This window comes from Belonocnema kinseyi, chromosome 10, assembly GCF_010883055.1.
Source record: "Belonocnema kinseyi isolate 2016_QV_RU_SX_M_011 chromosome 10, B_treatae_v1, whole genome shotgun sequence".
Taxonomy (NCBI): domain Eukaryota; kingdom Metazoa; phylum Arthropoda; class Insecta; order Hymenoptera; family Cynipidae; genus Belonocnema; species Belonocnema kinseyi.
The window spans coordinates 117,784,690-117,797,472 of record NC_046666.1 but is presented as its reverse complement, the minus strand read 5'-3'; the positions used below and the strand labels follow the sequence as shown (position 1 = coordinate 117,797,472).

General features: G+C 32.5%; 1 protein-coding gene across 1 annotated transcript; it reads right to left on the bottom strand.

Moving 5' to 3' along the window:
* Window positions 1-3,242: 3,242 nt before the first annotated feature.
* LOC117182143 lies at window positions 3,243-10,131 on the bottom strand. Its single transcript, XM_033375192.1, has 3 exons — window positions 9,975-10,131; window positions 9,814-9,897; window positions 3,243-3,991 (listed from the first exon to the last, which is right to left on the bottom strand). The coding sequence occupies exons 1-3, from the start codon at window positions 9,994-9,996 to the stop codon at window positions 3,738-3,740; spliced, it is 360 nt and encodes a 119-aa protein (XP_033231083.1). The 5' UTR covers window positions 9,997-10,131; the 3' UTR covers window positions 3,243-3,737.
* Window positions 10,132-12,783: the final 2,652 nt, after the last annotated feature.

The window sequence follows — 12,783 nt, the reverse complement described above, 5'->3', positions numbered from 1 at the left end:
AAAGAACAAACAATTTATTCTAATGAGTTTCTTCGATAAAAAGAAAATTCTCAGAGTTATGGCGTTTTCAAAATTTTTTAAATCAACCGAAAATCCAAATTTTAAGCCAAAAAACGCACGATATGAAAGAAAGTCGTTAGAAGAAAAATATTTATTTTTGATAGCTCTTCAAGATTATCATAACAAATTTTTGGATTTTCTTGAAAAATCAAAAATGCAAATTTTGATTGCCCAAAAAATAATGAAAAATCCAAAATTCCATTTTGTGAACAAACTATGTAGGATACGATAAAAGATCAATCAGCAAAAATTGTTATTCCAAGAAAGACCTACAATTTCGTTAAGAATCACTTCTTGATAGGATGCATACTTTTTGCTTCAGTGTGAAAAATAAAATTGAAAATAAAAAATCAATAAATAAAAATGTGTGGAAATACGACGAAAGTTACGAAAAAAAGATTCAACAAAACCTGTTTACAAATGTCTGTTGGAAATTGATCGCGCAGCGCGAGTGTCACGATGAGAATGTGTACCTCAAAGCCTTCAGAGCTTTGAGAAACTTAATCTTCGACTATAATTAATTAAGTAGATAATTCAGAATATGAAGACTCATATAAATACTGCCATTTAAAAGAGATCTTTTTGATAAAGTTTTATTCAAGCATTCCAAATGCAAAGAATAAATAACCGAGCGCAAAGCGCGAGGTAACCCATTATCTAGCGCGAAGCTCAATATCAGATTTTTGGGATTTTTTTTTTACTTTTTTGGTCTCTATTGTCTATTTTTGGGCTCCACTACTTTTTATGAAAATTCAAATTCAATGCACGAAAAAAATGCAAAAACCACCCCCTTGCGAAAAATAAAATCTGCAAAACACAAAATGCATCAGATTTTGGGCTTATTTTTGGCTCTCGAAGTCACCATATTATAATTCAGAAAAACCACCACCATGCACAAAAACAGCAAACCATTAGTAAAAACTTAAAGCTCGATATTGATATTTTTGTAGAGCCCAAAAGTCAGAGACTCCATTGACACTGGAAAATTCTCAAAAAGATTATGTTTTTACAATTACAAATCTGCGTGGTAGAGAGGGATTGATTTGAGAGATTAGGGGTGAGCCCAATAATCGGAGTAGGTATTTTCGAGAAACCCAAAAATCAGAGATTTGATTGACAATGGAAAATTCTCAAAATAATTATTTTTTGACAATTTCATATCTAAGTCAGAGAATCAAAAAATATAATATCACAGGAAAATTCTGAAAACTATTATTTTTAGACAAAGTCGTGATTGCCTGTTAAGATGTGGCCCCTTTTCTCTCAGGTCTCGAGCTCTATGCTTTCAGATAACAGTCTGAGACTTGAAATCACGCAAAAAATTTTGCTCTAAAATCATGTTCTTCCATGAATTAATCTATTGAAATTTCTCTCCGTGTAGTAATGATTTTTGGGCTCCTCAAAAATACCCTCTTCGATTTTTGGGCTCAAAACTATAATCTCTCAAATCAACCCCTCTCTACCTTGAAGATTTGAAATTGTAAAAATATAATGTTTTGGTGAATTTTAGTGTCAATGAAGTTTCTTATTTTTGAGCTCCTCGAAAATACCCACTGCGATTTTTTTGCTCCAATCCTTAACGTCTAAAATCAACCCCTCTCTACAACGTAGATATAACCTTGTAGAAAAATAATCATTTTGGGAATTTTCCAGCGTCAACAGAGTCTCCGATTTTTGGGCTCCACAAAAATACCTATTCCGATTTTTAGGCTCAAACCCCTGACGTCTAAACTCAACCCTTCTCTACCACGTAGATATGACTTTGTGAAAAAATAATCTTTTTGAGAATTTTCTATCGTCAATGGAGTCTCTGATTTTTGGGCTTCTCAAAAATGCTAATATCGAGGTTTAAGTTTTTAACTAATATGATTGGTATTTTTGCACATAGCGGTGGTTTTTCTAAATTTTTATTTGGTGGATTTGAGAGCCCAAAATCTGGGGCATTTTTTGTTTTGCAGATTTTATTTTCCGCAAGGGGGTGGTTTTTTGAAAATGCGGGTAGTTTTTAGATTTTCTATTCGTTCCTTCGGGAGCCCAAAATAAGCCCAAAATTTAGGTGTTCTTTGTTTTTGTCCGAATTTGAGTTTTTATATAGGGGGTATTTTTATTTTTTAATAGAAGTGGTTTATGAAAATTGATTTTCGTTACGTTCAAGAGCCCAAAAAACCTTTAAATTCTAACGTGTTTGTTCTTATTTTATTTTTAGTTTTATATAGTGGAGGTGCTGGCTTCATTAGCGCCTCAACTCGAAATTTGGATTTTTATGAAAAGTAGTGGAGCCCAAAAATCGAATATACAGCCCAGAAAAGTCCCAAAAAACCACAAAATTCTGATAGAAAGAAATTTAGGAATTTCGTTTGTAGAGGAGCTAGCTTGATAGGCCTAATTGTTGCGCTAGAAGTGTATTAAAGGCATTATGAGGTGCATCGAAAGGGTCAATTATATTTTTTGGATACACACACATAGACTGAAAAAAAATTCATTACGGCGGATATTTTTGTACCGATTAGGGGTGAGAAATAATTACGCTTGAAAGTACCATGTCACTATTTTATAAGTAATTTCCATCTATGTAGATATCGACTTTCTTTCAATCCTTTTTTTCATTACAGGGCATTGTTTTTTATATAAGGGTTAATTTTACACCAGCGATTGGTATGACATTGGATAATAATGAAAGAGCACAAAAATCAAGATTTGAAAACAATTTTTGACATCAGTAGGCAGGTTTGCATTCGGATACAAATAAAGGAGTTGTTTTTGTAACTAATAGGGGTGAACAATAATTTTGCTTCTCGATTTTACAAAAGAATTTCATAGCAAAATGTTTTTTGGTAAAAAATAGCAAAAAATTTCAAAAATAGCAAAAAAATAGCATCATATGACATTTGGTTTTACGTTAGTGGGGCCGCTGCGTTGTCAAACCTAAATATGTACACTATAATGACTGGACAATGCAAGAATGGAAAACTGAATAAAATGTTAAGTATATGAAATGTACCATTTTTAACCCCTATTTATTCTAAAACTTATACATCTTGGTTTCTACTTTCATTCACATTATTTTTAGATAATAATGTATGAAAATAAACCTGTTTTGCTGACTTCATCGTAAATACATAAATTGAAAGTCCACAGCTGCCTTTTGTAATAAATAATATTCGACGAATGAACAGGGGTCGGCAGTGTTTTTTGTAGATCGAAGGTTAAAACCATGGTATCTTCTCTTTTAGCGGCTCTTCGCACATTTTCCTTGAATTCAGTGTTGACTCGTTCAACGAGATTGGAATGCTCTTCTTTTTTCCTAAGGGTTTCTTCTTTAATGTCCTCGGAAACGCTTGTTCCTTTGAGTATGCATTGGAAATTGTCGCAAGTTTTACATGTGTCTGAGTGTTGGGGCTTAAAAATCAGGTTAAAACGGGTGTTAAATATGTGTCGAAACGTTGATTCTTTTAAGATTGTTTTCACTTTCACTTGACGATCTTCTTTGTATAAGTTGTATAATTTCTTGACATTCAAACCGGGATGAAGGAATTGTCGTTGAGAGTGACTACGTCCATAATGAGACTCAGATCTTGGGAATAAGTTGATGAATCTTGTTACTCTCAAAGTGTCTTCTCAAAGTGTCACTCTTTTTTTTTTGGCTATTGGGGACATAGACACGAACGACCGAATGATTAAAGTTTTTTGGGACCAATCAGAGTTTTCATAATAAGCAGTGTAGATTTCTCTTTGGCGTTCAATGTCGTTGAACTCAGAATATATTTTTTTTTGCATTTCCAGTTACCTTGTGCACAGAAGGATTTTTCTGGAATTACTCGCCCTCGCGTAGTTTTTCTTTCACTTCCGGTTTCAACAGCAACTTTTGCAAAATTTCGTTTGTACGTGTGAGGTTTCCTTATCCTCTTGCGAGGACTGACGCAACCGATTTCTGTAATAAATCGAAAATATCGATTATAGAATTTTTTCAAGCAATACGTGATAAATATAACGTATTGTGCAACTCAGCCAGAAATTCATGATTGGGCCATGAAGGGGCCCGAAATTTGAAACAACTAATTTTTCCTAAACAAAAATGCTTTGAGTATTATTTTGGTATGATTTGGATAAAAACTCAAAAAATCAGTTTCGCTATTTTTTGGGTACTATTTTGGTATAATTAGAGTATAAACTCGCGGAGTAAGTTTTGTTAACTTTTAGGAGTATTTTAGTATTATTTGAATATGAATTAGCAAAGTCATTTGCGGTTTATGTTGGGTATTATTTCGGTACTATTTGGGTATTTTCTGAAAAACAGATTTTAGAGTTTTTGTAATCTTTGGAAACGTGACGAAAATTACGAAAAATCTAAAAAAAGTTGAAATCCCGGAAAAACAAAATTCCTAGAAATTTGGAAGAAGGTTCCTGAAATTTGAAAATGTTAGAAAAGTTTTAAATCACGAAATTTTCTCAATTACTGGAATTTTCTAATTTTTTAATATCATTTTCATTTCTTCACTTTTTTAACGTTTCAAAACATAAAAAAAATATATAAATTATTGTGTTTTCTACAAAATAAATAAATAATACCCAAAAAATACCGAAACTGATTCTGCGAGTTTATACCCAAATAATTTCGAATTAATACCCAAAAATAAACCCAACAAATTTTCAGAAATTTGTTTTCTTTAAATATTTGTCCTTTCTCGAAGTTTTTTCGTTTTTTCGGCAACTCCTAAATTTTTCGAACATTTTTGCCCACGTTTTGAGACCCGCTGAGTCAGAAAAAAAAACGATTTTTACGAAGTTTTCTGCCTGTCTGTTTGAAGTCTGGAGTATGTAGTTCGCAATCCGTATTGTGTAGGCACGATAATTTTCGAAAGATTGATCAGATTGGATTCTGCTTTGGCACACTTTTTAAGGCCTAAAAAGATAGAAAAAGTTCGTTCACCAGCTATTTTGGTTGAAAATTCGAAAAGTGAGCGCATTTTCAAAATATTCGAGACTATTCTTTTTCAAGAATATAAAATTCTATGTACGGTGTACGGCTATTTGTAGTACTCGGAAACACGAACAATGTATATAATGAATTTTTTTGAATAAAAAAAAAATTATCAAAATTACAGGATTTTAAAAATACAAAAAAAAAATTAACATTTCAAAGACCCACAAGATTATCATGAAAACTATTTGAATTTTTTCGAAAAATAAATTTTTTTCATACAAAAAATAATAAAAAATCAAAAATTCCATTTTTCTGTCAAGCTATTCAAAATAGGGAAAAAATTGATTTTACTAAAATTGTGCGCCCTGAAAATATGTGGCGCGCGACTGTTGGTTCACGCGCTGCGCACTCGATATTATATTTTTCTCGCGCTTCGCGCTCGATGATACATTCACTTAGCACTACGCAATCGGTCTTTCTATTTACCCCATATTTGTGCGCAAGCCTTTTAAAATTAAAGGTCAAAGCATCGTCCATAAGAACTTCTCTACATTGTGTTCAACTCTATTATATCAAATGTATATTAAATTTATTTCTGTTCCTCGGTATGGGGTTGTTTATTTAGATATTGCAAAATAAAGTATAAATCTCCTCTTATTACTTTATTATTTGTTTCTTATTTTTCATTAAATATAATTCTTAGCCAACCTAAAAAATGTATTTATTTTAATAAATTTATATTATCACGGTTCAAAATATGTATTAGTATCAGAAAAAAACGTATTTTCACTGTCTTATTTTTATCATTAAAAGAAAATGCGCATTATATTAAAATCAAAATTATTATTAAAAATTTTACTGCAACTTGTGTCATTTTTCCATCATTCAATTAGTTTATAATAAATGTAAATGTAATTTAGGCGGATGTTATTTATTAATTTAGGTGGATGTTATTTTAGCTTGTGTCTTTTTTCCATAAAGTTTATTGTTTAACTCTAAATATATTTTTATAACAGAGTTTATAACACAATTTTAGATTTTTTTTTATTAAACAACTTTTGTCTTTTAATTTTGTTCGTCTCTTGTGTGCTTGATCCAACAATTTATTTTTAAAAATTTTAATCTTATTTTTTACTATTAAAAGAAAATCTGCTTGCCCTATCTAAAAATAAGTAATTAGAAATTTATAGTTCTTTTTGGGGTGAAAAATTTTAGTCTGTCAATTTCAGTTCGTACCTTGTGTTGTTTTTCAAAAAATCTAATTTTTAAATTTTGCAAGTTATTTTTTATTTTTAAATCAAAACCGCGTGTTCTATCAAAAATGATTCATGACAAATTTAAATGAGTTTTCACTATTTTTTGCGAGAGCAACTTTTGTCTATGTATTGTTTTCATAGCTTGTGTCGTTTATCCAAAACTTTAATTTTTTTTAATGTTGTTTTTTACGAATAAAAACAAAAACTGTGCGTCCTATCGAAAAGTTATTAATGACAGATTTGTAGATATTTTCGGGGCGCGCAATTTTAGTTCTTTCGTTTTTTTCTTTTCGTATCTTGCATAGTTTTACCGTAAAATTGAATTTTTGATTTTTCATTCTTTTTCTTTCTTTATTCATAATGTGTCCCCTAAGAGTTTACATGACTTCCATTCCTTACAATCTTTCCGTTTAAATCTATATATTTTTTACAATCTTATCCTTTCTATATATACAATTATTTACAACTATTTACATAAAGTCTTATATCTAGTTCCTTATTTCTATTTCCTGCGATAGCGCAATTAAGGACTTGTTAGCAAGCGAGTGAGCGAGCGAACGAAAGCGAGAGTGCAAGCGAGAGAGAGAGAGCATGAGAACGCAAACGCATCTTAATCTACTTACTTTTACTTTACCATTACTTACAAATGTTCACGCTTCTAATCTAAGCGACTTCCGTTTCCTTTTTCTTTCACTTTTTTATACCACCATTTACCTTTTTCACGTGCATTCTTTCATTCTCCCTCATTCGCTCCTCTAGCACCCTCCAACTCCATCATTCATTCCTCTCCTAATCCATCTTCCCCTAGAATCTTAACCACATTTTCTTGCCAGCTTCCTTTATCTTCCATTCCTCTCCTACATCCTTCCCATACATGCTCCCATATTTCCTCCTCCCACTCACATATTCTACACATTCTGTTCTCTTCTTTTTCCCAGTACATCCCCTCCCTTACCTCGTTTCTAAGTCTAAATCTTGCTATTCAGGTCCACCTTCTCTCTCCCCATCCCTTTTCTATATACTTTGGCATCCCTTCCTTTTTTATCATCTTATACCATTTATTGTATTTTGATTCCTCAATCGCCCCCCAATCTTTCTGTTAATTGTCTTTCCATCTCCCTTTATTCCAATTCTTCATAGTTTATTCCAGTCCCGTCTTCTATTTCTCTATCATTAAAGAACTCCCTCCTTTCTTCTTCCCACCTCGTTAATTCGATCGCCCTCCCTCTGCTCTCTTCTACCTCCGTCAAACACTTTCTCGTCAACTCCCCTCTCTTTCCCTCCCTTAGCTTTGTCTCAAATTTCCATGCCCTCTTACCTGGTCTAATACTTAACCTATCCCTTTGCGCTTCTTCTCTCACCATAAATCCTGGCGTCCTCCAATCTGCCCCTAGTGTCCACCTTATATACCTTTCTTGTAAACTCTCAATATCTTTCCTTTCTTTCCATCCCCATATCTCTGCTCCATAACCTAAAACCGGCCATACCAGCCTATCAAGTAACCACATTCTCCTTCTCCAATTTTTTTTAACCTTCGTTTTCCTATTCCCCATACCTGTTTCATTAGCCCTGCTGCTTTTTTATCCTTTCTCTTACATGGGCTGTATGATCTCCATTCGTCTGCAAGATATATCCCAAATATTTATACTATACTTTTTGACTTCTTCTAACTTTATTTCTTTCCATCTCCCTGACCATTCTTTCTTTCTTCCTCCTTCTTTTCTAAACCTCATTATCTTTGTCTTTTCTACATTTACATTCAGCTTTTTCCCATCTAAGTATTTCTCTAATCCTATAATTAATCCCGCCATCCCTTCTTCATCCTCTGCCATCAACACTATGTCGTCTGCGTATGCCAGTGTATATATCTTTTCCTTCCCTATCCTAACTCCTTCCCAACCCTTTCTCCTCATTTCTTCTTCCAAGTCTGATATTAATAAATTAAATAAAAGTGTTCGAGGTTCCGAGTGCTTTAAAACGCCGTACATAGAATTTTTAAATCTTGGAAAAAAATAGTCTCAAATATTATGAAAATGCGCTCACTTTTTGAATTTTCACCCAGAATAGCTGGCTTACGAACTCTTTCTTTCTCTTTAGGTTTAAAAAAAGTTTGCCAAAGCAGAATTCAATCTGAACAATCTCACGAAAGTTATCATGCCAACGCGATACAGACTACAGACCAAATTTAATATATAATATATTTTACATAAAGCCAATACCTTCTCATGACGATGAGAATGCGAAAATTAAAGTTTTGGACAAATGACACAAGTTATGAAAATAATAAATAGACAAAAGTTGCTCTACCAAAAAATAACAAAAACTCATTCAAATTTGTCATGAATAATTTTTGATATAGCTGTTTACCAAAAAAATATCCACAAGTTTGCTATTAACTCTAGTTATAAAAATATATTAAACGTAAAAAAAAATGGGGGAAAACGATACAAGTTGCAGTAAAATGTTTAATAATAATCTTTATTTTAATAGAATAATAGAATAATAGAATTAAATGTTATGAAAAATAAGAATCAAATATTAAAAGAATCATTGAAAAGGAGATTTGTACTTTAGTTTACAATATCTGAATAAGCAGCCCCAGAACGAGAAGCGGAAATAAATATAATATACATTTAATATAATACAGTTGAACATAATGTAGACAAGTTATCATTTTCAACAAAATAAAGTGCGAAGCATCAGATACGTGATTAGAATGTGTTCGTTTAAGCTAAAGAAGCTTTAACGAAAGAGAATTCACAATCACCAAATGCCAGTTTTCAAAGCTTTGACCTTTAATTTTAAAAGGCTTGCGCATAAATGTGGGGTAAATAGAAAGACCGAGTTCGTAGCTGCAGGCGAATGCATCATCGAGCGCTAAGCACAAGATAAATACATTGTCAAGCGCGAAGCGTGAGACAAATATATTATGGAGCGCGTAGCACGAGAAACAACAGTCTAACGTCCTAGGCGCGATCAAGCTGGCGAGCTGCGTGCGTACCGAGCAACGAGAATGTGCCCGCGCAGCTGGCAGATTTTTTTACATTTTAGAACATTAAAAAATGTCAAAACCGTATTTCCCAGAAAATATCCAAATAATACCGAAATAATACCCAAAGAGATACCAAAACTGACTGAGAGACATATTCAAATAATATCGAAAATTTACCCAAAAAATACCGAGAAATTTTTTGAAAGACAAAACCTACTCTTCCTCGTAATTATAAAAAAGTAAAATATTTAGAAGAAGTAATATTTCATACTCAAATTAGTACTTATTCCGTATAAATTTGTTTGTACGAGACAACTCAGCGGCTCTTGAGAGCCTAGCGACGTTCTCTCTAGAGACGGAGGGGCAATACCTGAGAGACCAAGAAGGAGTGGAAGCTCAGTCCCACTCCTTGACAAAATAGTGGTAGGCATTGTAGGCAACGGAACGCGCTTCGAATATGCACGTGCCGACACAAAGAGTGGGGACTCTTTTAGGCCACAGTCTTTCTCTCTCAGCGTCCCTTTCTGATTCAAAGAAAAAAATTACTTATTTTTTCCCCTTACAGAGTTTCTTGTACACACCTTCGACTTGACTATCAGGATCAGAATCTTCTGTGTCTGCACATGAGTCAGGAACAACATCATTTTCGAAATCATCAAGGACTCCTGAAATGGTTGAGGTTACATTCAAGTAAAATTGTCTGTCATGTAAAGTTTCCAGCTTTAAATGAAGATCGACTTACCACCTCCACGATCTTGATCCATTTTTTCCTACGAACTGTTCTGCTATAAAAATTTGTCGATGATGAAACAAGCACAGCTATGATAGTTAATGAAATTTAAAAAGCTTTAAGGAAATAGCACCTTGTCGTCGTCGAGCATCGAAAGAATACCGCGATTAGGTGCTGTGGCATTTCTTCCACTACATCCAGCGGCACTCGGCATGTTCAAGAAGTTGGCAACGACATTTTGTTAAAAAAAATAATAGTAATATGCTATATTGTGCTAAGTTTGCGCTCAATTTTGTCGTAATTTTTTTTTAGTCAAAATTTGGACCGAAATGAACAAAAAAACATTTTTTGTGACATTACAAAGAAGAATTTTTAAAATGGAAATTTCAAAAATTTGAAAGATATGTTTTATTGTGCTACGCGTGCAAAACAATTATAGCCATGTACACTTTTAACCCAGGTCAATATCTTTTAATGAAATACTAGTTTCTTTGTCATTAAAATAATTTTTGAAATAAATCTTTTTTTTCAATGCGAATTTCGAAAATCTAAAACATGTGTTGGGCTGCTCTAGGCGTGCAAAATAATTATTGCTCTGCACACTTTTTATTCAGTGGGCAATAATTGTTTTTCAGGCCTAGCACAACCCAACACAACAATTTTTTTTATTTCAAAAATTATTATGATGAAAAAAAACTAGTACTTTACTAAAAAATATAGACCTGAATAAAAAGTATGTAGGACAATAATTTTTTTGTACGCGAATCACAAGCCAGCACAACTGTCACATTTTCGAAATTCGCATATAGAAAAAAAACTGTATTTCCAACATTATTCAGATTAAACAAAAAAACAAGTATTTCATTAAAAAATATTAACCAGAGTAATTAGTCTGTAGAGATATAATTGTTTTGCAGTTCTAGCGCAAACCAGCACAACTTTCAGATTTTCGAAATTCGCATTTTGAAATTTTTTTTATTTCAAAATTTGCTCTCATGAAAAAGAAACTAGAATTTCGTTTAAAAATATTGACCTGAGTAAAAAATGTGTAGGGCAATAATTATTTGGCACGCCTAGAACAAACCAGCACAATTTTCACATTTTCGAAATTCGCATTTTGAAAAAAAAACTCTATTTCAAAAATTATTCTGATGAAAAAGAAACTAGTATATCCTTAAAAAATATTAACATGAGTTAAAAGTGTGTAGAGCTATAATTGTTTTGCACGCATAGCACAATACAACACAACTTTCAAATTTTTGAAATCTCCATTTTAAAAATTCTTTTTTCAAATTTATTTTTTTTCGAAAAAACAAACTGGCGTTACTGCCCCGGTAAAACTTTTTTTGGAATTTTGGCTCCAATTTTAATTTTGTCGAAAAAAATTTGCGGCACGATGGACCACAAGACAAGCATATTAGTAAAATTCAACAAATTTTTTTTTTTTCGAAATAACAAAATAGCGTTTCTGCCACGGAAAACTTCTTTTTTGGAACTTTAACTCCAATTTTAATTTGTTTGAAAAAAACTTTGCGGCGCGATGCACCACAAGCCTAGCACAATTAAGCACAACTCTTATTTTTTTCAAAAAAAGCAACTGGCGTTTCTGGCCCCGAAAAGTTTTTTTTTTAATTCAGACTAAAATGTTGAATTTTTTCAAAAATCAATTGCGGCACAATTGGGCACAAACCTAGCAGAATTCAGCACAACTTTTTTTTTTACAAAATGGCCTTGCCAATTTCTTGGACATGTGCGCGACCTGACATCTACTTCCATTTTTTCCATACACTTTTGTTGCAACTGATTTTATAATCACGCCCCTGAACACTAATGAGAGCACCTGACTGGAAATCAGAAGTTTTGTGGTTCGATTCGCAATGGAGTGAAGATGGAGTAGCATCTTTTTTTCAAGAAATAATTTTAATTTAAAAATATTATTTTCCATCTAATCTTATTAAGACCTTAAGCATTTTCTGTTATTGAAGATTCTTAACTTGATCGATTTTGTGTAGATTTACTGCCTGAATAGTTTTGAGGGTTGATCTACTGTCGGTCAGATACAATCTCTGATGATATAGCAAATAAATTAAAAAAATTTTTTTTAATAATTACTTGTACCATTAACACCTAGCTAAAAATTAGCGTTATGTTCGTGAATTAAGAGCCCTTATTCTGATCCCTCTAATAGCTTAATTGTAAAAGCACCTGACCGGAAATCAGAAGTTTTGTGGTTCGATTCCCAATGGAGTGAAGATGGAGTAGGATCTTTTTCTGAGGAAATAATTTTAAATTAAATATATTATGTTCCATCTAGTCTTATTAAGACGTTAAGCATTTTCTGCTACTGAAGATTCTTAACTCGATCGAGTTTGTATAGATTTTCTGCCTGAATGGTTTGCAACGTTGATCTACTGTCGGTAAGATACAATCTCTGATGATATAGCAGATAAATTAAAAAAAAAAATTAATAATTACTTGTACCATGAACACCTAGCTAAAAATTAGCGTTATGTTCTGGAATTAAGAGTTCTTATTCTGATCCCTCTAATAGCTTAATTGCAAAAGCACCAGACCGGAAACCCGAAGTTTTGTGGTTCGATTCCCAATGGAGTGAAGATGGAGTAGGATCTTTTTTTCAAGAAATAATTTTAATTTAAAAATATTATATTCCATCTAGTCTTATTAAGACGTTTAGCATTTTCTGTTATTGAAGATTCTCAACTTGATCGATATTGTGTAGAATTTCTGCCTTCATGGTTTGGAGGGTAGGTCTACTGTCGGTTAGGTACAATCTCTGATGATATAGCAGTTAAAATAAGAA